The 25,336-nt window shown below is 42.6% G+C and overlaps 1 protein-coding gene across 2 annotated transcripts in view; it reads left to right on the plus strand.

Annotated features, from left to right (window-relative positions):
* ARMH3 (armadillo like helical domain containing 3) overlaps positions 1–25,336 on the plus strand; it is a 187,722-nt gene that overhangs the window by 13,190 nt on the left and 149,196 nt on the right. For both annotated transcript variants that reach the window (XM_084773443.1, XM_084773444.1), the window contains exons 2-10: positions 2,762–2,874; positions 5,502–5,558; positions 5,644–5,790; positions 9,792–9,899; positions 14,298–14,390; positions 15,477–15,551; positions 15,673–15,759; positions 22,356–22,412; positions 24,223–24,266. In XM_084773443.1, the coding sequence (XP_084629569.1) occupies positions 2,773–2,874; positions 5,502–5,558; positions 5,644–5,790; positions 9,792–9,899; positions 14,298–14,390; positions 15,477–15,551; positions 15,673–15,759; positions 22,356–22,412; positions 24,223–24,266 (770 nt within the window). In that variant the 5' untranslated portion in view covers positions 2,762–2,772. The remainder of the gene's footprint in view (positions 1–2,761; positions 2,875–5,501; positions 5,559–5,643; positions 5,791–9,791; positions 9,900–14,297; positions 14,391–15,476; positions 15,552–15,672; positions 15,760–22,355; positions 22,413–24,222; positions 24,267–25,336) is intronic.

A 25,336-nucleotide genomic window follows, 5' to 3' on the forward strand; every position in this document is an offset into this window, starting at 1 on the left:
CTGTTACTGCGAATGATCATGAATTCATTTTTCTATCGCTGAACCATATCATCTGCCCATCTGGCCAGGATTTTGAAACAGAATCTCCCTATGTAGTTTAGGCCAGCTTGGAACTTCCTATGTATATTTCAGGCTGAATTGAATTGTAAGCGTACAACGCTATGTCTGACCAGATGAATGACTTTTGAGAAGTATTTCTGTTTATTTCAGAATTGGTAAACAAAGTCCCACGAACCAACTGTTTCCTTTTTTTTTTTTTTCTGAGACAGGGTTTCTCTGTGTAGCCTTGGCTGTCCTCGACTAACTTTGTAGACCAGGCTGGCCTCGAACTCACAGTGATCCGCCTGCCTCTGCCTCCCAAGTGCTTGTATTAAAGGCGTGTGCCACCACTGCCCGGCGAACTAACTGTTTCTAAGAGAAATATATGATGTAGTTAGTCCTTATGCTAAAGGTGCTTTGTAGCAGCTTGGAGAAGTTATCTGTGCTTGGTGTACATGGTCAAAGGTAGGAATCTCCCTTTCTGGCTGATGTAATAGGGCAAGATGATATCTAAGGTAGAGGCTTTGTACTGCTGGGCGCACCGCTTATTTAAGTAGAATTGTGGATTTGAGAGGTAGTGTATATTTTCAAAATTTGTTTTACAAAATTAGTTCAATGGATTTGGATTTATCTAGAAATAAAATCAGGCTTTCCCTAGTACCCATCGTGTTGTTTTTAAAATTACATGTATTATCAGTACTCCCGGCTAGAGATCAGTTAAGACACAGAAACTTGTTACATTTTAAAATAGCCTTAGTTAACCTGGGGCAGGGCAGATATCAATCCTCTAAACTACCTCCCATAGTGGGGCAGGCATGGAATCCCTGCCTCAATCCCAGGCCGTCTGTTTCTAATCACTTCTATCAAGCTACCTCCCATCCATAATCCCAAATACTTGCTCATGTTCTTCATCTGGGCCGGATTCTCTGTCCACACCAGCCTTATGCGTCTCCTCCATCTAACCCATGGCAGCCTTCCTCTCCTCTCTTCAGGTCTCTGTCCTTTCTCCTGGTGGCAGTCTCTCTTCTTCCCAGAATTCCTCTCTCTCTTAGCGCCCCGTCCTGGCACCCCCCCCCCCATCTCCCTTTCCCTGCCCAAGTGGGATGTCTTTATTAAGCAAAAGGTGGGTTAGACAGCAAGCAGTAATTAGCATCAAAATACATCAGACCATCCTTCAACACCCCTGCTTGTTGTTTGTAGGCTTAGATTCCTTACACAGAGTTTAGGATTTAAGAGAGAGGGAACTTGGCTAATAATAAAATAAATCAGAGACCGAGGGGATATGTGTAAATCTGCACTGGAGTCCCCTGGGATTTCAAGTCTCAGTTGAAAAAAATTTAAGAGTTCCTTGAAGTAAGATGTGAAGACTTGGGCATGATTTTAGAACTGAAAAATAGGTTCAAGTTTGATCTACAGTGGTATTAGAAATATTTACAATTAAGTCTTAAGAGCGGTATATTAGTATTTTGAAATCAGATTTATTTTGGCTTCTTGACTGCTGTCTTCTGCCGAGTCTCTTTGCAGAGGGATTTCTGAAGACAGTCAAGTGCAGTGTGATTTACGAGGCAGTGCAGGCCAAGAGCTTCGCAGTGCTGAGGGGCCTGCTTACTCGGGGAAGTCGATGGAACACACAGCCTGTAGTGCACTTCCTGCCCTAATGGTCCTCAGCGCGATCAATATTTGAAATTTAGCTTCACCGTCGCTCTGTGGGTAGTGTGCACTTTGCACCCTTGCTTCTTTTATCTTCAAATATGTCGCCAGATTTATTATATATGGAGCTAGTTATTATACTTTAATGTTTGGTTTTAGATCAGCTTTCAGCTTTATCCACTGGCTCACTTTAAGAATTTAGACTGTATTGTGCTATAGGTCAAGTACTATTTCAAGTCTTGATATTACTTGGTCGGGGGAAGGGGTAATTGGACTAATGTATAAGATGTGTCACAGTTATTTATCATTTCTTCTTCCTAAAAATACTCTCCTTGAAAGATACTTGAGTAGATTCTGTAGTATTCTAAAGTGTTCTGGGACTGCCCCTGCCTGCCTGCTTTCCCTCCTTCCCTTCCTCCCTTCCTCCTTCCCTTCCTCCCTCTGTTTCTTTCTCTTTCCTTCTGGTTTTTAAAGACAAGGGTTTCATGTAGCTCCAGTTGGCCTTGAACTCTGTGCAGCTAAGGATGACTTTGGACCTTTAATCCTCTTCCTCTTTCCCTTGCTCCCCCCCCCCATAATTTCAGACATGTGCCACTAATGCTCTGACTTTTATTTTTTAAATGTGTTTTATTTTTAGAGGCATTTTTGGTTCATAGCAAAATGGAGAGGAATGCATTCTGTGATTCTGTACATGCATGGCTTGTCCCATTATGTACTTGTTACAGAGTTACAGTTGATAAATCTACATTGACTTACACATCAGTAGTACTGGGTCCATGTTTGCATTAGATATTTTTTGTTTGTTTATTTTTGTTTTTCAAGACAGGGTCTCTGTGTATCCTTGGCTATCCAGGACTTGCTTTGTAGACCAGGCTGGCCTTGAACTCAGAGATCTGCCCGCCTTTGCCTCCCTGAGCGCTGGGATTAAAGGTGTGTGCCACCGAGCTCCACATGTTAGGTATATTCTTGGTGCTGGCTGTTGTGTGGGTTTGAATAAATCATCTCGACACATTTCTTCTATTATGGTACTACATGTTCACTGTCCTAAAATGTGTCTCACCCTACCCCACAGGTTCTCTAGCCATGGCACAAGTAGAGAAACGGGGAGGCTTGCTCCGGAAATCTTCAGCCTCCAAAAAGCCACTAAAGGAGAAGGTGGTGCTGATGTATGATGAGATTTTCATGGTAAGGCCTGGAGTCCTGTTACCCTGCACAGCTACATTGACTCCTTGTTTCTTGAAAAATATTTTTAAGATTGTGTTTATCTGTTTGTCATTCTGTTGAGTACACATATATGTGTTTGAGCAAGAGTGCAGAGGAATACAAGCCATGGCGCATGCATGGAGCCAGAAGATACTTGCAGCGGTCCTCCCACTGCTTAAATTCTGAGGATTGAACACGGGTCATCAGGCTTGGCTCCTTTACTCATTGAGTCATCTGGCTTGCCCTTTGTTTTCAGACGAGAGTCTTGCTATGTAGCTCAGGCTGGCTTGGAACTCACTATGTAGGTCAATTTGTCCTTAAACTTACAGAGATCATCCTGCCACTGCAGTTACAGGAATGAACTACCACAGCTAGCTTTGCCTCTTCAGTTTTTTAGTCCAAATAATCTTTTTAAAAACTATAACGTAAGGGGCTGGAGAGATGGCTCAGAGGTTAAGAGCACTGCCTGCTCTTCCTAAAGGACCCAGGTTCGATTCCCAATACCCACATGGCAGCTCACAACTGTCTGTAACTCCAAGATCTGACATCCTAACACCAACACACATTAATTAAAATTAAATAAAATACATTAAAAAAACTATAACATTTTGATTTTATTTTATGTGCACTGGTGCATTGCTTACATGTCTGTCTGTGTGAGGGTGCTGGATCCCTGGAGCTGGACTTATGACAGTTGTGAGCTGCCATGTGGGTGTTGGGAAATGAACCCGGGTCCTCTGGAGGAGCAGCCAGTGCTCTTAATTGTTGAGCCTCCTTTCTAGCCCTCCTAAGTAATCTTTTTTTTCCTCCTAAGTAATCTTAATCAGAAACAATCTTACTGGGGCTAGAGAGATGGCTTAGTGGATAAACTGTTTGTTGTGTATGTACTTAGGAGGACCAGAGGTCAGATCCCCAGCACCCATTTAAAAACAGCTCACATGTTATCCCAGTGCTCACAGACAGAGACAGGGGATCTCCTGGGCAAGATGGCTAGCTGGATGAGCCAAGGCAGTGATGTCTGCGCTGAAGACCCTGCCTCAGTAAATAGAGAGGGATTGAAGAAGACACAGGACATCTGCCTTTGACTTCCACAGACACATTCACACATGCAAACTAGAATGCTTGTATTCCCCGTAAATGTGGATATGCTTACATGTATGAACATTAGATGCCACCCCCCAACAAACAAGTTTGAGACCAACCTGGGCTACATAATAAGTTACAGCTTTTTGTGGGCTACAGAATGGGACCCTGCTCAAAACACAAGCAATAACAACAACAATGATCAAGTATAGGCTATAGATGTGCTCACCTGGGTTTGATGCCTGAGCACCCTGTGAAAGTGGACATGGCAGTGCATACTTGAAACCCCGCTTGGGAGGTAGAACGATCAGAAGGTCAAGATTACCCTCTGCTGCGTAGTAAGTTCAAGTCCAGCAGGAGAGCTCAAGGACTGATAGTGAGCTGGCTCTCATAGGAGAGATTTGTCATCATATATTGATTATTAAAGCTTATTACTATTATTATTTTTGAGATGACCTCACATAGCCCAGGCTTGGCCTCAAACTTATTATGTAGCCAAGGATGGCATTGAACGCCTGATCCTTCTCTTTCTACCTTCCAGACGCTGAGATCTTGTGCGTTGTTGCCAGGATCTAGGTAAAACAATTGAAATGAGGACGGAGTCTAGGAATTATTATTATTATTTCTCCTCCTCCTTTCCCTTCTTCCTCCTCTTCTTCCTCCCTCTTTTGTCTTTTCTTTTCTTTCTTTCTTTTTTCTTTTCTTTTTTGGTTTTTTGAGACAGGATTTCTCTATGTAACACCTCTGGCTGTCCTCACTCTGTAGTCCAGGCTGGCCTCGAACTCAGAGATCCACCTGCCTCTGCCTCCCAAGTTCTGGGATTAAAGGCGTGCACCACACCACCCAGCTTCTTCTTTTCTTACTTACTTTCTTTTTCTTACATAATTTAAAGATCCTTTTTTTAATGATAGATGTCTTATGAAATTCTTTTTGTGCCCTGAATTCTACAAGTTCAGTTTCAGATATTTAAAAAGATGCATTGTTAGCCAGGTATGGTGGCGCAGCCTTTAATCCCTCTTGGGAGGCAGAGGCAGGTGGATCTCTGTGAGTTCGAGGCCAGCCTGGTCTACAGAGTGAGTCTAGGACAGTTAAGGCTGTTACACAGAGAAACCCTGTCTGGAAAAACAAAAAAAGAAAGAGAAGTATTTATTTATTTATTTATTTATTTTTTTCGAGACAAGGTTTCTCTGTGTAGCCTTGGCTGTCCTGGACTTGCTTTTGTAGACCAAGATGACCTCAAATTCACAGCGATCTGCCTGCCTCTGCCTCCTGAGTGCTGGGATTAAAGGCCACCATGCCCTGCCAAAAGAGAAGCATTTAAAGGAAGACTTTTGAGCTATTGTTTTACTTTTAGTGTAGAGAATATGTATTCACACACAGTGCCTACAGAAAACTTTGTTCTCTTTTTCTGTTATTGTAGTTTAAGAGAACATTTAAAAAAGTTAAATCTGACAAGAAAGTTGACAGTATTTTTGATGTTTCTGGAGTTGGCAGTGAAGGTGAACATATTCATTTTCTGATTTCAGACGGAGGACCCCAGTAAGTGCAGTCCTCGGTTTTGGGAGGAGCTCTTCCTCATGAAGGTGAGTCTGGGTGGCATGGTGGGGTTGTCTGGAGTTGTGTTGTGCGTGCTGCGCTGAGAGTCTGCTCGGCCCTGGCTGTCTGCAGGTGAACTTAGAGTATCTGGAAGGCAAGCTGGAGTCTCTGGACGGTGAGGAGTTACTGAAGATCAAAGACAACATTAACTGTCTGTTCCAACACTGCATCCAGGCTCTAGGAGAGGAGCATCCGATCCGAGTGGTCAATGCGCTGCAGGTATGAGCTGGGGGACTGGGGAGGCTTGTCTAAAGGGGAAGGAAATCACAGCTCATCTGTCAGAAGCCGAGAGCCTAGGGTTGCCTTTAGGTGTTGGGTTTTGTTTGCCTGCCTGCCTTTTGTTTTTGTTTTTTGAGACAGAGTTTCTCTGTGTAGCCTTGGCTGTCTTGAACTTGCTTGTAGACCAGGCTGGCCTTGAACTCATGTCAATCTGCCTGCCTCTGCTTCCTTGAGTCCTGAGATTACAAGTTTGTGCCACTGTGCCTGGTTTATTTATTTATTATTGTTGTTGTTATTATTATTCTTTCTTTCTTTTCTTTGTTTTTTTAAAAATATTTATTTATTTACTATGTATATATTGTCCTGACTACACTATATGCCTAGATACCAGAAGAGGGCAGCAGATCTCGTTATAGATGGTTGTGAGCCACCATGTGGTTACTGGGACTTGAACTCAGGACCTCTGGAAGAGCAGCCAGTGCTCTTAATCTCTGAGCCATCTCTCCAGCCCATCTTTTTTTTGTTGTTGTTTTTTTGTTTTTTGAGACAGGGTTTCTCTGTGTAACAGCCCTGGTTTTCCTGGTCTTCTTTTGTAGACCAGGCTGGCCTTGAACTCACAGCAACCTGCCTGCCTCTGCCTCCCAAGTGCTGGGATTAAAGGCATACGTCACCATGCTTGGCTTTATTTATTTATTTATTTATTTTGGTTTTCGAGACAGGGTCTCTCTGTGTTGCCTTGGCGGTCCTGGACTCACTTTGTAGACCAGGCTGGCCTCGTACTCACATCGATCCACCTGCCTCTGCCTCCCAAGTGCTGGGATTAAAGGCGTGCGCCACCACACCCGGCTATTTTTTTTTTAATTTATTCATTTTTATTTTATATACATTGGTGTTTGACTGCATGTATATGTGAGGATGTTGGATCCCCTGGAACAAACAGTTGTTAGCTTCCATGTGGACGATGGGAATCAAACCTGAGTCTTCTGGAAAAGCAGTCAGTGCTCTTAGCCACTGAACCATCTCTCCAGGCCCTATTATTATTTTTTAATGTATGTATGTGTTTGTGTGTGTGTAGGTCAGAGTTAGGTATCTTCCCCAACTACTTTGTGCCTTGTTATTTTTATTTATTAATAAATAGTGGGGGTCTGGAGAGCTGGCTTAGCAATTTATAACACTTGTTGCTCTTCACAGGACCTGGGTTCAGTTACCAGCACTCACATGGCAGCTGATAGCTGTTTGTAACTCCAGTTCCAGAGGATTCAACACCCTTTTCTGGCCTTCTTTTCCTTTTTTTTTTTTTTTTTGAGACAGGTTTTCTCTGTGTAGCCTTGGCTATCCTAGACTCGCTTTGTAGACCAGGCTGTCCTCAAACTCACAGTGATCCACCTACCTCTGCTTCCTGAGTGCTGGGATTAAAGGCATGTGCCACCACCGCCCGGCAATTTCTGGCCTTCTTTGGTAGTGGTTTTACGGACATACACACAGGCAAAACATCCATACACATAAACTAGAAAAATCTCTAAAAAGTTTTTTTTATTGTGGGGACAAGTTTGGTGGTGCACACCTTTAATCTTAGCCCTTGGGAGGCAGAGGTGGGTGGATTTCTGTGAGGTGGAGGTCCGCCTGATCTATTTAGGGAGTTCCAGGCCAGCTAGGGCCATGTAGTGAGATATTGTCTCAAAACAAACAAAAGCAAAATAAAAACAGAACCGTGTATAATGTGTATGGGGAGTGTACATGCCACACTGCTCATAGAGAGACTAGAGGATGGCTGGGTGCTGCTGCTTCTGTGCTTCCACTTGTACCTGGTTGCAGGTATCACGCTCAGGTCACCAGGCTTGTAGGACAAGCACTTGACCGTCTGAGCCATTTCTCCAGCTGCTCACTTTTTTTCCTCCAGAAGTGGAAATAGTATGTCTTTATTACTGTCTGCCCTAGTCCCTGGAGTCAGGTTCACTGAACCTGAGGCTCATTATTTTTTAGCTAGGCTGGTGGCCGCAAAGTCCCATCAATCCTCTTATGTGTTGGCTTTTTTTTGGTTGTTGTTGTTGTTTTGGTTTGGTTTTTCAAGACAGGGTTTCTCTGTGTAGCCTTGGCTTTCCTGTACTTGCTTTGTAGACCAGGCTGGCCTTGAACTCACAGCAATCTACCTGCCTCTGCCTCCAGAGTGCTAGGATTAAAGGTGTGTGCCACCACGGCCCGGCTGGCATTTTCTTGTTTTAAATCTATTTTATTTGGGTTCTTATACCACACACCCTTCTCCACCCTAACACCAGATAGGAGAGACAGAAGGAAGTGGGGAAGAGAGGGCATTGAGATCTTTTTATACTACTTCCTGCTGACTAGGAGCATTGAATCCTTGGGGCAAGTTCAGTTTTCATCTTCTCAGGATATCTCCAATTTTTTCTTACTGTCTTTTTTCTAACAACCACTTGACAAACCAGGAGCAGGAACCAGCAGGAGGAACAGCCATGGCCCCTCTGTTGGGGTTCTGGTCTTTTTATACCATCTCTAGAGTCCCTGCAATTAAACTATTTTCTGCTGGCAAATCACACTTTTGCCAGAGCATGCACGAGAGTAATAGTCAGCTGCTGTGGACCATCTGAAGCAGCCCCATATCCACACCTGGGATTAAAACAAAAACATGCTACATAATATCACTGGGGTTTTTTGTTTGTTTGTTTCTGTTTTTGATATTACTTTATTTTATTTTTTTACATATACATTTATATGATTACACATATATACAATAGGTTACCTATAGCAAGAAGAACCATGACACAATCAGGAATTATATAAATGTTGCATTCTTAGTGTTTTGGCTATTTGTATTTGACAGCCTTGAAGAAGACATCTTTCCTATCTTGGTGCGTCTAAATTTCTGAATGTAAATCAGTCACCCTCACATATTGTCATTATCAACTTAGAGCACCTATCTAGACCTAACAACATCTTAACCCCTAAACAATAAAGCTTCATTGTAAATCTAAGCTACGTGGTCTTCAAGTTCCTCAGAGACTTGACAAGGAATAAACTCGATTATCTGAGTATGCCAGGAGTAGCTTTCCAAATGAAAAGAAGATAGAGACAGTTTTCTACCTGAATAGTCACCCAAAACTCTCTATACTGTTGGAGCATCTTCTTCAGCCTTCTGGCCCAGTATATTCTACCTGTATATGTGCCTGCATACCAGAAGAGGAAACTGGATCTCGTAATAGATGGTTGCTGCGAATTGGAGGGAAGAGCAACCAGTGCTCTTAACCTCTGAACCATCTCTCTAGACCCATAACTAGGTTTTTAAAGACACCAAAATAGCTGGGTGCAGTGGCTCATGCTTGTAATCCCAGCAATCAGGGAGGCAGAGGCAGGCGGATCTTTGTGAGTTTGAGGCCAGCCTGGTGAATCTAGGACAGCCAAGGCTACACAGAGAAACCCTGTCTCAAAAAAAAAAAAAAAAAAAGACACCGAAATTCTCAGTACGTGTGTGTGTGTGTGTGTGTGTGTGTGTGTGTATGTGTGTGTGTGTGTGTAAGGATGCTTATACACATGAACTTGTGGAGTCAGAGAACAACTTGTGGGAGTTGGTTCTTTTGTTAGACTTGTACCTTTATTCTTCTGCCTCCATCTCCCAGTGCTGGGATTACAGGTGTGCTGCTGTTTATTAATTTCTATATTTTTCATATGTTAACACCCAGGCTGTTTTCAAACTCATTACGGATCAGGCTTGTCAAGATGTAGTTCTGAAGATGCAGTAGGAGGCTGCAGAGTGTACTCCTACTTTTAAGACTTTTCTAGAAAGAATTCTTTTTTTTTTTTTTTTTTTTTTTTTGTTTTTTTGAGACAGGGTTTCTCTGTGTACCCTTGGCTATCCTGGACTCACTTTATAGACCAGGCTGGCCTTGAACTCACAGCAATCCGCCTGCCTCTGCCTCCCGAGTGCTGGTATTAAAGACGTGCGCCACCACACCCAGCTGAAAGAATTCTTTTTCTCATCTCTGCAGACCTTGTGTGCACTTATTCGAGGAGTCCACCAGAAGAATAAATCTACGTCTGGGTTTGACATTATCAACATGCTGATGGGCTTTGACAAAGCGGAGCTGTGCATGAAGGTGAGGCATAAGTTGTGCTTATGGCTGTGGATAGCTGTCTGACAGCTGTTTGTGAACACTACCCGCAGACAGCATACTAGAAGATTTATATTCAGATTTCTCTTTTTTCTTTTTTTGGTTTTTGAGACAGGATCTCTCTACGTAGCTCTAGTTGTTCCTGAATTCACTATGTAGTCCAGGCTGGTTCAAACTTAACAGAGGCCCATCTGCCTCTGCCTCCTGAGCTCTGGGTTTAAAGGTGTGAGCCATCATGCAAGCTTTATATGGCATTTATGAACTCAGATTCAACATGAAAAGTCACAAGATCAGATATTTTGTAGTGCTGGTAATGAGTCCATAGTGTTCTGCATGGAAGGCAAGTTTTCTGCTGCCCAGAGTCCTTGCTTGCTTTTGTATATTTGATACAGGGTCTTTTGTAGCTGAGGCTGGTTTTAGACTTACATTACAGATGATGGACCTTTTCTAATACATGTATATTCATTTCAGAGTGGATGGATATATATATGTGTGTGTGTGTGTGTGTGTGTGTATGTACACATATGGACCTTTTCTAATATATATATATATTCATTTCAGAGTGGATAATATATATATATATATATATTTTTTTTTTTTAAAGATTTATTTATCGGGGCTGGAGAGATGGCTCAGTGGTTAAGAGCACTGACTGCTTTTCCAGAGGTCCTGAGTTCAATTCCCAGCAACCACATGGTGGCTCACAACCATCTATAATGTGATCTGATCACACTGTATACATAATAAATAAATCTTTAAAAAAAGGATTTATTTATCATGTATGCTGTGTTCTGCCTACATGCATGCCTACACACCAGAAAGAGGACACCAGATCTCATTATAGATGGTTGTGAGCCACTGGTGGTTGCTGGGAATTGAACTCAGGACCTCTGGAAGAAAAACCAGTGTTCTTAACTCTGAGCCCTCTCTCCAGCCCCCCTAAAAATATTTTTTTACAGAGTTTTTTTTCAGGCTTGCTTATTTTATGTGTATGAGTGTTTTGCCTATGTATAAGTCCGTGTACCTCATGTGTGCTTGGTGCCTGAGAGGTCAGAAGAGGGTACTGCATCCTTTGGAATTGGAGTTATGAGTCGTTTTGAGCCTGAGGTGGGTGTTGGGAACAGACCGATCATGGATCCTCTGCAAAGGCAGTACTTGTTTTAAAGCACTGAGCCATCTTTTCAGCCTGTCTGTCTTTCTCAAGTTAAAAGAAGAAACATTAAGTTTAACTTAATGAAAAACAATCAAAGACAACTGCACAACTCCTAAAACAGTGCCCCAGTGATGCTTACTGGAGGGATGAAGGAAGGTAGACTGCCACTGAGTTGAAGAAGTTGTGAGTTACTCATAGTGAACTCATTTCAGAGTGGATAGTCTTCCAGCCACTGGAAAAGATTGTATGCGTGTGTGTATATAATGTTTGTGCGAGTACACATGCCATGTGCACATGTGCAGGTCGCAGTTTGACTCAGGTCATTAGGCTTCCATAGCAAGCACCTTACCTGCTAAGCTATCCTGTTGACCTTTCTCAGGTCATTTATCACTTATCAGAATGTGTGCAAGATCTTTCTTTGTACGTCTTGTACATTTGAAGAGAAAATCATACGTTTCCAGTTTTCTGTACAGAGTAAGTTTTTTGTTTCTTCCAACTCTCAATGAGATAACTGAGATGATACTGGGCAAAGAACGTTGGAATATTCTGTTTTGTGATTTATGTATATCTTCATCAGTTTCTATAATAGTCCCAGTTTTTTCTACATCTCCAAGTATCATAGTTAAATGTTGGTCATAAGTATATAGCCTGCACACTTGCATGTGTGTGGAATGGTTCAGAGTTGGTTCTCTCCTTCCACCATGTGGGTCTTGGGGATTGAACTTAGGTTGTTAGTGCCTTTATCCATTTGCTACTATTTGAGTTTTTTTTTTATTAGATGTATTCATTCTATGCTATGTGTCAATGTTTTGCTTGCATGTGTGTATAATTGGTGCCCTTGGAAGTCAGAGAAAGTGGATCTGGAGTGTGGCTGGTTGTGAACCCTCGTGTGAGTGCTGTGAATCCAACCTGGGTCCTCTGTAAGAACAGCCAGTGCTCTTAACTGCTGAGCCATTTTTCCAGCCTTATGCCCTTTGATTTTTTTATTGGTGCTGTTTTTTTGTGTGTGTGTTTGTTTGTTTGTTTGTTTTTTTAGATTTATTTATTATGCATACAGTGCTCTGACTGCATGTAGAAGAGAGCATTAGATCACATTATAGATGGTTGTAAGCCACCATGTGATTGCTGGGAATTGAACTCAGGACCTCTGGAAGAGCAGGCAGTGCTTTTGACCTCTGAGCCATCTCTCCAGCTCTGTTGTTTTGTTTTTAAAGAGGATTTTTCTGTGTAGCCCTGGCTGTCCTGGAACTCACTATGTAGACCAGGCTGGCCTTGAACTCACAGAGATCCACCTGCCTCTGCCTCCCAAGTGCTGGGATTGAAGTGTTCACCACTACCACCTGGCTTGATTTTTTTCCCCCCAGACAAGGTTTTTCTGTGTACTGGAACTTGCTCTGTAGACCAGGCTGGCCTCAAACTTGGAGATCTGTCTGCCTCTGCCTCCTGAGTGGTGGGATTAAAGGAGTGCATTGCCCTGATTTTTGTTTTGTTTTGTATTGTAGTTTTTTGAGACAGGGTTTCTCTGTGTAGCCTTGGCTGTCCTGGACTCGCTTTGTAGACCAGGCTGGCCTCGAACTCACAGCAATCCGCCTGCCTCTGCCTCCCGAGTGCTGGGATTAAAGGCGTGTGCCACCACGCCCGGCTGACAATAACTCTTAAGACACTATCTTTTGGGGCTGGAGAGATGGCTCAGAGGTTAGAGCACTGACTGCTCTTCCAAAGGTCATGAGTTTAATTCCCAGCAACCACATATTGGCTCATAACCATCTCTTCTGGCCCGCAGGCAGAATGCTGTACACATAATAAATAATAAATCTTAAAAAAAAAAGACACTATCACAACCATCTATAATGTGATTTAATGTACACGGTACACATAATAAATAAATCTTTAAAAAAAAGGCACACACAAAAAAAGACACTATTTTTATTATTTACTTATTTACTACTATTATTAATACTTTCATAATTCACAAATTATATAGTTGATTCTTAAATTGAATAAATATCATCACTATTAATTTAAAAGCCAGCTTTAATTGCTCCCAAAAGAAAAATTATGATTCTTCTGAGTTCTGGGATTATAGATATATGCCTGGATTGAACCCAGGGCCTTGTGAAAGCTAGGCAAGCTTCTGGCAACAAGCACATTCCCAGGCCTTCCTCATGTACCTTTGAGCATTTTAAAGTCTATCTGATGTACCTTGAGAGAGAGAGAGAGAGAGAGAGAGAGAGAGAGAGAGAGAGAGAGAGAGTGTGTGTGTGTGTGTGTGTGTGTGTGTGTGTGTGTGATGTGTATGAGCTCTTTTCTGCCTGCATGCATATATACACACCATGTGCATACCTGTTGCCCTCAGAGTCCAGAAGAGGGTGTTGCATCCCCTGGAACTGAAGTTATAGCTGGCTTTGGACTACCATGTGCTTGCTGGGAACCAAAAACCCAGGTTTTCTGAAAGAGCAAGTGCTCTGAATCACTGAGGCATTTCTCTAGCCTTGAATTCTTTTCTTTTATTTAATGTAGAATATTTTTCTTTGTCCCTTTATCATAGTGTGAAGGTTTTATGTCTAAAAGTTTTTTTTTTTTTTTAGTGCAAGCATCAAATTTCAGTCACATTGTCAATCAGCTAGCTTTCTTTGGTTGCTCATATGGCCATTGGTGCTCACTAGTGAACTGACATTGTATCTGTCACTGGTTCAGTGTGCTGACATGATGCACTTTCTGTAACAAGTAATAAAATTCATGTATGGCCATTAAACCATTAGGTTTCTCTTTTTCAGATTGCTTCATTGTTCTTACCTTAAAGTTTATTTGTACAAAGCTTCAAGCATTCGTGCAGTACAAGAGTGAATATTTATTTATTTATTTATTTTCGTTTTTTTGAGACAGGGTCTTTCTGTGTTAGTCCTGGCTGTCCTGGACTTACTTTGTAGACCAGGCTGGCCTCGAACTCACAGAGATCTGCCTGCCTCTGCCTCCTGAGTGCTGGGATTAAAGGCCTGCGCCATCATACCCAGCCAAGAGTGAATTCTTTACTGTTCTCTGCAGTAAACATTTTCCCCCAAGTAGCTAGACTTTGAAGTCTTTTCCTTTGATCTTGCAAGGCCTGGACTAGGGAGATGGTACAGTTGATCCTGTTATTCACTTTATCCTTTATAACATAACATGTACTGGGTAAATATGAGGCATGTGTTACTTGGTGTGCACTAATGTTTAATGGTTCTTTTTCCCAGAACTTGATGGAGAGCTTGGATTCATTGCTTTGTGCAGAAGGTTCTGAAAGTCTGAAGAGTCTATGCCTGAAACTACTTCTTTGCTTAGTGACTGTAAGTGACCTCCTGTATGTTTGTCAAAGGTATTAATTATAGCAGAGTCAAGACTAGTGGAATAACCAAGAAAAGACTTGATACCCTATGAGCATATCCAGGGGGAGGAGGTCCCCCTCAGTCACAGTCATAGGGGAGGGGAGTAAGGGGAAAATGGGAGGGAGGGAAGAATGGGAGGATACAAGGGATGGGATAGCAATTGAGATGTAACAAGAATAAATTAATTTAAAAAAATTGGAAAAAAAAAGACTAGTGGAATATTTCCTCTCAAATGTAAAAGAGAAATTCTCTACTGGGGTATTGTATCATTCCTTTTTTTGTTTGAACTTATAAAAGAAAGTTAGATGTATGGAGTTTTGTTCTTTGCTTTTGCTTTTATTTTTAATGTTTATTTATTCTTATATACAAGTGCTCTATCTGTACGTACACCTCCATACCACAAGAGGGTATCAAGTCCTAGTATAGATGGCTGTGAGCCACCATGTGGTTGCTGGGCATTTTGCTCAGGACCTTTGGAAGAGCAAACAGTGCTCGGAGTCACTGAGCCATTTCTACAGCCCCCAAGGTTTGTTTTTTGTGAGTTAATCTCTGGAGCATCTGCTGGCATTTTTAGCTACATGATATTTATCGCTTTATATTTATCATCATAAATACATATTCATCACTTTATTTTTTTTTTTTACTTAAAATTTAAAAAGTTACTTTTATTTTATGTGTCCCCCTTCCCCACACAGACAGCCATGTTGGTCACAACTTTCAGGAACTAGTTCTGTCCTTCCACCGTGTGGTCCTGGGTGGAGCTCAGGTTATCAGGCTTGGTGGCCAGTGCTTCAACCTGCCGAGCCATCTCCCTAGTTGAGACTTATCAGGTTAGAACGTCATTCTCGGAGAACTACTATCATTTGGATTGTCTGACTTTTCCTTTTCGTTGGCTGAAAAATGGTTCTTGGGATTCTGATTCTTGGGATTATTTTTGTCTGCTATTTGCTTTAACCTTTCTGTTTCATTGAGATGCTAGAGTAGGAGAGCCACGTGAGATGTCAGGTGCCTTGCTACAGGCCTTCAAAAGCTGTTCATTTCCTTTAGGTTACAGACAACATCAGTCAGAACACTATCCTGGAGTATGTAATGATCAACAGTATATTTGAAGCAATTTTACAGGTAGGTCAACTTTCTGATGACCTTTCTCTTTTAGATAGACCATCACTTAATATTTTTAGTCTGTCTTCCCAGGAGGTAGGACTTAGCACGTAGGAGTTAAACACTCTGCCTCTTGTTGCAGATACTGTCCCATCCCCCAAGTCGTAGAGAGCATGGGTATGATGCTGTTGTCCTCTTGGCTTTGCTGGTAAACTACAGAAAATATGAGGTAGGTGGGCCCCTAGTGTGCAGTTTATATTTTCTACAATTGTGCTGGATACAGACATTTTTAAAAGATTGCTTACTTTTTGAGACATGTTCCTTTTTTTTGTTTTGTTTTGTTTGTTTGTTTTGGTTTTTCAAGACAGGGTTTTTCTGTGTAGCCTTGGCTGTGCTAGACTTGCTTTGTAGACCAGGCTGTCCTCGAACTCACAGCGATCCGCTTGTCTCTGCCTCCTGAATGCTGGGATTAAAGGCGTGTGCCGCCCGCCGCCGCCGCCACCGGCGGCTTTTTTTTTTTTTTTTTTAAGATTTATTTATTTATTTGTATACAGATCTCTCCCTGCATGTACACCTGCACGCCAGAGGAGGGTGCCAGATCTCATGATGTGGTTGCTGGGAATTGAGCTCAGGACCTCTAGAAGAGCAGACAGTGCTAACTTCTGAGCCATCTCTCCAGGCCCCCCCCCTTTTGGTTTTTGTTTGTTTGTTTGTTTGTTTGTTTGAGACAGGGTCTCTCTGTGTAGCCTTGGTTGTCCTGGACTTACTCTGTAGACCAGGCTGGCCTGGAACTCAGAGATCTGTCTGCCTCTGCCTCTCCAAGTGCTGGGATTAAATGAGTGTGCCACCATGCTGGGCTGAGACATGTTCTTGGTAAACTGTATTTTTCTTTTTCTTCTCTTAAAGAAGAAGTTTTGTTTATATTTATTTTATGTGTGTGGGTATTTTGTCTGCATGTATGTCTGTACCATATATGTATGTGCCTGGTGCCCATGAAGGCCAGAAGAGGGCATCAGAGCTCTGTGAATTAGAGTTCTAGACAGCTGTGAGCTGCCATGTGGGTGGGTGGTGGAATTGAATCCACATCTTCTGGAGGAGCAGTCTGTGTTCTTAACTGCTGAGCCATGTCTCTACGCACCCCCTCCCCAGGATGACTTGACTTCTGATCCTTTTGTCTCTACCTCCTGAGTGTTGGTATTATGGGCATGTAGCACCATGGCCAGCTTTAACCTAGGAAGTTTTGTTTGCTCATTTTGTTTTTGAGACAGTCTTACTGTATATCCCTGGCTAGCCTGGAACTCAGTAGATCTACCTTTCTCTCTTGTGTGCTAGGATTAAAGCAATACCATGCCCAGCCCCCTAAGTTACTTCACACTGAATCAGAGTTTGTGGTAGAGGCCTGATCATTTACTGCTGCTGCTGCTGCTGCTGCTGCTACTACTACTACTGCTATTACTACTTCCTCCTCCTCCTCATCGTCATCATCTTCTCCTCCTCCTCCTCCTTTTCCTCCTCCTCCTCCTCCTTCTCCTTCTTTTTGGTTTTTTCAAGACAGGGTTTCTCTGTGTAGCCTTGACTGTCCTGGACTTGCTTTGTAGACCAGGCTGGCCTCAAGCCACCTGCCTGCCTCTGCCTCCCGAGTGCTGGGATTAAAGGCGTGCACTGCTACACCCGGCTTGATCATTTACTTTTTAAAAGGTCCCTAACTGATGTATGTAAAGTCGCTGATGCCTGTAGTCTCAGCACCTAACAGGCTGAGACAGGAGGCTTGCTATAAATTTAGGGGCAGCTTGTGCTACATGAGTTCTGGGCTAGCTCGGGGTACAAAGTAACACCCTGTCTTGAAACAAACAAATACAGCAAAACAAAACCAATTTCCATGTAGGATATTAACTAGTATTAGAAATCATAGGCCTGCATTTGCTTTGCAAGTTTATTTATATTACTTGTATGTGTATGTGACTGATGGCATGTGTATGCACCATGTGCTTGCAGTTACCCCAACAGGTTAGAAGAGGGCATTGGATTCCCCTGGATCTGGAGTTACCTGGTAGTTGTGCTTGAGTTGTCTGGCATGACATAGATGTTGAGAACTAAAACAGGGTGGGTCCTCTGTAAGAACAGCAAATGCTTTTAATCACCAAGCCTTTTCTCTAGCCCCAATATATGTTTTTTATTTTATGCTCATTGGTGTTTTGCTTGCGTTTATGTGTGTATGAGGGTGTCAGATCTTCTGGAACAGTAGTTAGAGACAGTTGTGAGCTGCCATGTGGGTGTTGGGATTGAACCTGGGACCTCTGGAAGAGCAGCCAGGGCTCTCAGCCATCTCTCCAGGGCACCCTGGCCCCTGCAATTTTTTTTTTTTAAAGCAGAGTCTTGCTAAGTAGCTCTGACTAACTTAGAACTTAGTATGCTGGTCTGGAACTCATGGGTGATCCTCCTGCCTTTGCAAATCCTCCCTACCCATCCCCGACTCAGTTCTGTGTTTCTAGCAAGACTGGGTTTCATATTTATTATTTCCTTAAAGTAGTCTACTATACTAGTGCGCACACACACACACACACACAGACACACACTCTCTCTCTCTCTCTCTCTCTCTCTCTCTCTCTCTCTCTCTCTCCCTCTCTCCCGCCTCTGTCCCCCCTCCCCACATTTCTTCCTTCTCTCTTTCCCGTGATCTCGCCCTCTCTTCAATAGAGTTCCTCTCTAGAGCCCAGGCTGGCCTCAAATTCATGGTGAGCCATGTCTCAGTGTCTCAAGTGTTTGGGATTATAAGTGTGCCACCATACCCAGGGGTTTTTAGTTTTATTTTTCTTTCCTGAGCTTTTGCTCTTAGGGGTCCTCTCTCCCCCCAACTCCATTCCCCTTTTGAGACAGGACTTTGTTATTTAGGCTGCGTGCCTGCCTGTCCTTGTACTTGCTGCATGGCCTGACCTGGCCTCTAGCTTTCAGGAATCTGCCTGCCTCAGCCTCCCCCACCCACCCGTAGACCTGTACCCCCTTACCTGCATCGCTAAGTGATTTTATTCAGATAGAGTGAAATGGGTTCCTCATTATGACAAGGAACAGCTGTGAGAGGGGAATACCCAGTAGGGTCCAGAGCATGGGGAACAGTGTTGATGAGCTAGAAACACCAGAGCTGGCCACTTTTAGTGTCTTGGAAGAATACTGATCTACAAATAAGAAGGGAACGTATCACCAGTACCTGTTTTTACTGGCAATCTGGAGGGGCTGGTGAGGTAGCCATTATGGTCTCTGTCATGTGTAAAAGCTCCCGGGGACTTATTACAACAACAAGAAAAATAGCTGAGGAACTTAAGAAGTTGAGTTCTATGTGACAGGAGCATGCTATCATCAGTGTTGAGTATTTCATAATATTGTGGATACAGCCATTCTGAGGCATGGCTTGGCATCCCTAAGTGCAAACTGAACCCCAATTTGCTCAGTAGAGCTCTGAAATGTCAGCCTGAAAAATGGGACACAGCCAGTGGCTGGAGAAAATCCTATTTCTAGAGTATGAAGCTTTGTTTTGTCAGAACTTTTGCAAGAATGAACACACCTGGAAGGGCAAGCCAATGGGCGTAATTTCCCTGGGACTTGCACTTTTGGGTCTGAGTCACTCACCAGATGCCATTAAAGACGCCAGATTACAGTGGAACATGAAGATTTTGAAACGAGTGTAAGGAATTTCATGTGAACATAGCAAAAATTAAAAGCCAGTGAAATTTTATGCAAGTCAGTAGGAGAAGGTGTGCTAGGAGACTATTTTAGCTACTGCAGTAGTCAAGCCCGTGACCAGTAAGGCAGGTTGTTATGCTTTCTAGAAAGGGGTAAAGGTATCAGAGACTAGTTACCCAGCTAAAACTAGAGAAGGCAGACAAGAAATAAGGTGGCCAGGCATGATGGCACACGCCTTTAATCCCAGCACTTGAGAGGCAGAGGCAGGTGGATTGCTTGAGTTCGAGGCCAGCCTGGTCTACAAAGTGAGTCTAGGACAGCCAACGCTACACAGAGAAACCCTGTCTCAAACAAACAAAACAAAAGAAATAAGGGAAGAGCTGGGTGTTAGAACCTTCTAAGTTCTAACCCGGTCCTCAGAGCAAGTTCCAGGACAGCATCCAGGGCTAATGCAAAGAAACTGTGTCCTGAAAGGAAAAACAAACAAACAAACAAACACCAAAATAAATAAAGACAAACCAAAAAGAAATAAGGAAAGGGTATCATGTACAATTATTATTCATTTTAATAGTGCATTCTGTTTTAGAGACAATGAAAAGTGATGGGGGATACTTAGAAAGCTAGGACCCCAAAAAGGAACTCCAAGTATACTCAGTGGTTGACTTCTTGGTGAGTTTATAGTACTGTTTTGTGGATGAAAAGTAGATTGCTCCTGTTTCAAAAAGACCAGTCGGCTAGGTATGTAGTGTCAGGGGCAATTAGTATTTAGGAGAAAAGGATTCTTATAGGATTATGATCCTGGCTTCCAGACTGCCCAGCCCTTCTGAGATGTAGTGATTGAAAACCCATCTGCTGCCCTGAGGCTTTGTTTTCTTAAATTTAAAATTTTATTTATTTATTTATTTATGTATTTATTTATGTATTTATTATATATACAGTGCTCTGCCTGCATGTATATCTGCAGGCAAGAAGAGAGCATCAGATCACATTATGATGGTTGTGAGTCATCATGTGGTTGCTAGGAATTGAACTTAGGACCTCTGGAAGAGCAGTCAGTGCTCTTAACCCCTGGGCCATTTCTCCAGTCTTACCCTCTTTTCCTAAAGAACTTTTCTGGGCTGAGGAGATGGTCCAGTTGGTGAAGCACTTTTGCATAAACTTTATGGATCTGATGGCAGTTCACAGCACTGTGCTAAGATGGTGGCGTGGTAGCCACACTTGTAATCTCAGTGTGGAATGGTGGAGGCAGGAAGATCCTCGGGGCTTGCTGGATGCTGCAGCTTAGCCTAGTTGGCCTCAAGTCGTAGGTCCCAGTGAGAAGCCCAGTCAAAAGGCAGGTGGATGGCTTTTGAGGAATGACAGCAGAGGTTGGCCTCTGGGCTTTATGTGCTTACATACACACAAATTAAAAAGATGCACAACTTCTCTGACTATGGTAATAATATCATAGAGCAGAGTAACAGAGCTGCCAGTGTGTCAGACGCCCCACAGCTCCAGGGGCAGGAGGCTGAAGATGAAATTAGGTCGTTGTGTACGTGTCATACCTAGTAAGGGCAATTAGCGCGTGCGCCTTGCATGCTGGTCCTGGGGCCCAGGGTCTTTGCTGTCACCTCACAGTGTTCTTTGGGAAAGAGGAGTGACTAGTACGTGCAGAAATAATGTCAAGACAGTGTGGGGTGGCTGACAGTGACGGACAGTTCTTTTTTACTTCCCACTCTGAGGAGGCAGAGGCAGGCGGATCTCTGAGAGTTAGATGCCACCTTGGTCTGTAGAACAAGGATATATAGTGAGTCCCTGCCTCGAAAAGAAAAGAAGCTTTGTTTTTACTAATGTTACTGTCAACATGGTGACATCTGTAGCCAAGTGCTAACTTTTCTTTTCCAAGGATCCACGTACATTGGACCTTGCACGAAAGTCTGTAGTGTACTGTAAAATGTAACATTTGGGTTGTTATGAAAACAAAACTTTCTTTTTCTGTTTCTACTTGACATGTGAAAGATATGCTTTGAAACTTGATTAAATATGAGGTCTATTTGGGGGATTAGCTTTTCAGTTTCAGATTTCTTTTTTTTTTTTTAAAGACTTATTATTTATTATTATGTATACAGTGTCCTGCCTGCATGTACACCTGCAGTCCAGAAGAGGGCATCAGATCACATTATAGATGGTTGTGAACCACCATGTGGTTGCTGGGAATTGAACTCAGGACCTTTGGAAGAACAGGTGGTGCTCTTAACCTCTGAGCCATCTCTCCAGCCCAGTTTCAGATTTCTTAATAATGAGTTTTCTTGGTAGCTGCTTGAGCCTTAGGAGAACTTTGCTCACATCCTGTGGGTGGGATGTTTTTAAGGTCAGCAGGTCATTGGCTCTCATACCACTTTTAAGAAATAATCAGATCTTTAATGAGTTTAAATATGTACCCAGCTGAGACTGGGTCTGGGAAAAGTCAAGTAATCTTCCAGTGCTGTAAGTGATGGGACAACCATTAAATCCCAGTGTCCTGACCAGATTGTTGCTTGGGTAATAACATCCTTCCTTCAGTACCCCTGCAGTGTTATTTGGATATGAGATCTCCATAAATGGCCTCTCTGGCTGTTAAGCAGCTGCCACTTCCTAGCCCTGAGGTGCCTTTGTTTTCCGGGTGGGTGAATCAGCCCTTGTGTGTAGTTTTGAAACGGTTAGGGAGCCTTTGGGAGGAGAATGTAAGTTAGCATCTTTACAAGTATGCGTCTTAAGGGAAAGAGGTTTTTATTTCTCCCAAAGGACAGCTATCCCTGTGGATTCAGTAGGATAGGACAGATTGCATTTTCAGAGAATTTACTTTTTAGAAGCAAGAAAGAAAAAAATAGGAGAGGTAGATGAACATAAACATGAGCTAATTCATCCCAGAGGAAAACGCAGGTAGAATAGAATTGACAATTGTGTGTCTGCATGTATACACAGCGTGCACACTTGACAAATGCCTGGGTGGGCTGTGAGATTCCCTGGAACTGGGGCTGTCAGCAGGCAGGGTGCTTCGGGTTTGGGTATTGGGAGCATCACCACGGAAAGAGGGCTTACAGAGCATCTTTGTTATTACTGTCTAATTAGCCAGCAGCATTCTTAACTTGGTCATACTTACCTTCACTCTTTCCTCTTGCCTAATAGTCTGTGAATCCCTACATTGTGAAGCTGTCTATTGTGGATGATGAGGCTACGCTGAATGTGAGTATCTGGGTTCTGGATGTTTTGGTAATGTCTTACTTGCATGCAGAGGCCTTATTTTCAGTGTACATTAAGGAGAGAGAATCTGGGTCAGTAATGGACCTAGTAGTAGTAGTGGTGCTAGTAATAGAAACTGGTAGAGAAAGTGCAAGCTTAAGGCCATCCTGTGGTACTTAGTGTGACCTTGTCTCAAAAGAAAAGAAAAAGGGCTGGGGATTTAACATACTGGTTTTGGATTCAATTTCTAGTTCTACAATAACAACAACAACAACAACAACAACAAAATAAATAAAAATTGAATCCCAGAAAGCAAGTGCTTTATTATGATTGGTTTTTGGTTTTGGAGACAGTCTCACTACGTAGCCCAGGCTGGCCTTAGACTCCTGGTCCTTCTGCTCCTGCCTCTTCAGTGCTGGGATTGCCAGTGTGGGTCATGGACAACCATGTGCTTTGCCTGGTGCCTGAAAAGACCAGAAGAAGGTACCAGATTCCCTGGAACTGGAGTTACAGATGGTTGTGAGCCTCCATGTGGGTGCTGGGAGCTAAACTTGGGTGTTTGCAAGAGTAGCAAGGGCTCTTTACTGCCATGCTGTCTCTCTAGCCCTGCAATTCCTTCTTAAAGAACCAGTTTGATACAACTTATAGCTGGACTTGGGGAGGCTAAAACATGAAGGGTGATATATGTCTGTTATATGTGCCCTTAACATTTTGCCAAATAACATCTCCTTTCTGGATATAGGGGAAAAGGTGACCAGGTGTTTGGCTTTGCTTCCTTTTTCTCCTGTCTTTTTTTTTTTTTTTTTTTTTTTTAATTTCCCTTAGAAAAAACTATGTGCATGACTTATCCTTGTGACGTTAATAGATCTTTATGATATGCTTTACAGGTTCTGGAGAAAACTGGACTTTCATTTTAATATTTACTTCATGCTTCTTTCCTTTTCCTTCATGTTTTCTTTATATCTTTAAAATTGTGCTTGGCATGGTGCCACACTCCTTTAATCCTAGCACTTGGAAGGCAAAGGCAGGCAGAGCTCTGCGTTCATGGCCAGCCTGGTCTATCTCTCTCTCTCTCTATTTTTTTTTTCCTGGTCTATATAGTAATTTCTAGGACAGCCAGTTTTGTAGTGAGGCTTGTCTCAAAACAAATTTTTAAATTACATTTTATTTAATGTGTGTGTGTGACACATGCCAAACATACATGACACGTGTGGTATGTATACACACACAGATGTCAAAAGTTAACTTGCAGGAGTCAGTTTTCTTTCACTCCAGGGGTCCTCAGGGTTGGCAGCTATAGTGTTTATCCACTGAGCTATCTCACCGGCCCTTTTCCTGTTTCCTTGTGGCCCGAGCGGCTTTCCTATATTCATGTTCATTTACTCCCGACTCACAATTGCTTTTGTTCTGGCAGTTTGGGATCTATATATGGTCTTTTTGTTTGAATCTTCTCTCTTAGTTGTCTTTTCAGAAGTGAAAATGACCCCAGTGAACTCAGCAGTAACTAGACTGGTCTGCATTGCCTCTTGTTACTAAGTTTTAATGGTATGTGGGAACCTCACGCAAAATAATCACACAGACGATCTTTCCAAAGTGGCTGCTGCCCCCACCCACCTTGGTTCAGTATTTTTGTTGCTTTGATGAAATAAACAAAATTCTACTAAGAATTTTTGTCCTTATTGAGAGCTTTCAGGCAGAACTTCTTGGGTATAGACTCTAGGGCTTTGATGTTTTGCCTGGCTGAGCTGTAGCAATGCAGCCAACACTTAAAAGCTCCTTGCTTATTTCAGCTGTGTTGTGTTTTCTCTTCCAGGGAATGGGGCTTGTGATCACTCAGGCTTTATCTGAGTATAACAGGTAAGTTTACAGACTACAGATGGAAAAAGGCTAATTTTCACTTGAACTGGGTGAGTAGGAAAGAAGTTTGTTAGAATTCTTAGGTAAACATTTCTAACCTATCCCAAAAGAATAGTTAGAGGTCTGGCTGCGTGCAGACGTGTTTGCTCTGGCTCAGCTTGATGGTATCTGAAGGGCTCTTTTCTAACACCAGGGAAGAGCAGACAAGTTGATGACACCTTTAGTTTCAATTAGGCACTTTCTTTTTCAGCCTTTGCTCTTTTTCTATTTTCTTTTTTCTCCGAGTCAGGGTTTCTCTGTGTAGCCCTTATCACTTTGTAGACCAGGTAGGCCTTGAACTCAGAGATATAACTAGGCTGGCTTTGAACTCTCAGAGATATGCCTGCCTCTGCCTCACCAAGTGCTGGGATTGATTACAGGCGCACACCAGGCTAGCCTTTGGTATTTTGTTATAGAGCATTTTACTAACTTTATAGATACAAAGCAGGTTTTCCCCTTTACCCAGTATCATGTAAATACCATTTTCCATGTAAGAAAGCCTTGAGGCACCACTTTAAAATTCTCTTTTTATTTTGTTTTGGTTTTGGTTTTTTTTTTTTTTTTGATTTTTGAGACAGGGTTTCTCTGTGTAACTCTGGCTGTCTTAGAATTCGCTCTGTAGACTAGGCTGGTCTCAAACTCACAGATCTTCTGCCTATACCTATACCTCCTAAATGCGAAATTCAGGGATTAAAGGTGTGTGGCACCACTGCCTGGCTAAGATTCTTTTTTTACATGATTATTTATTCTTATTTTATGTGCATTTGTATTTTGTCTGCATGTATGCTTGTATGATCTGCGTCAGATCCACCGGAACTGGAATTACAGACAGTTGTGAGCTGCCATGTGGTTGCTAGGAATTGAACTCAGGTTCTTTGGAAGAGCAGCCATCTCTACAGTGCCCCCCCCCCCCATTCTTAGAGGAATAAAGAGGGAAAGCGTCAGATGTGCATATAGTCCCTACCTCCTTCCATCCCCTGGGGTTGAACCCAGGGCCTTGTGCAAGCTAAGAGTAACCTCTGTTACCAAAC

This window comes from Acomys minous, assembly GCF_964271855.1.
Source record: "Acomys minous genome assembly, chromosome: 2".
NCBI classification, from domain to species: domain Eukaryota; kingdom Metazoa; phylum Chordata; class Mammalia; order Rodentia; family Muridae; genus Acomys; species Acomys minous.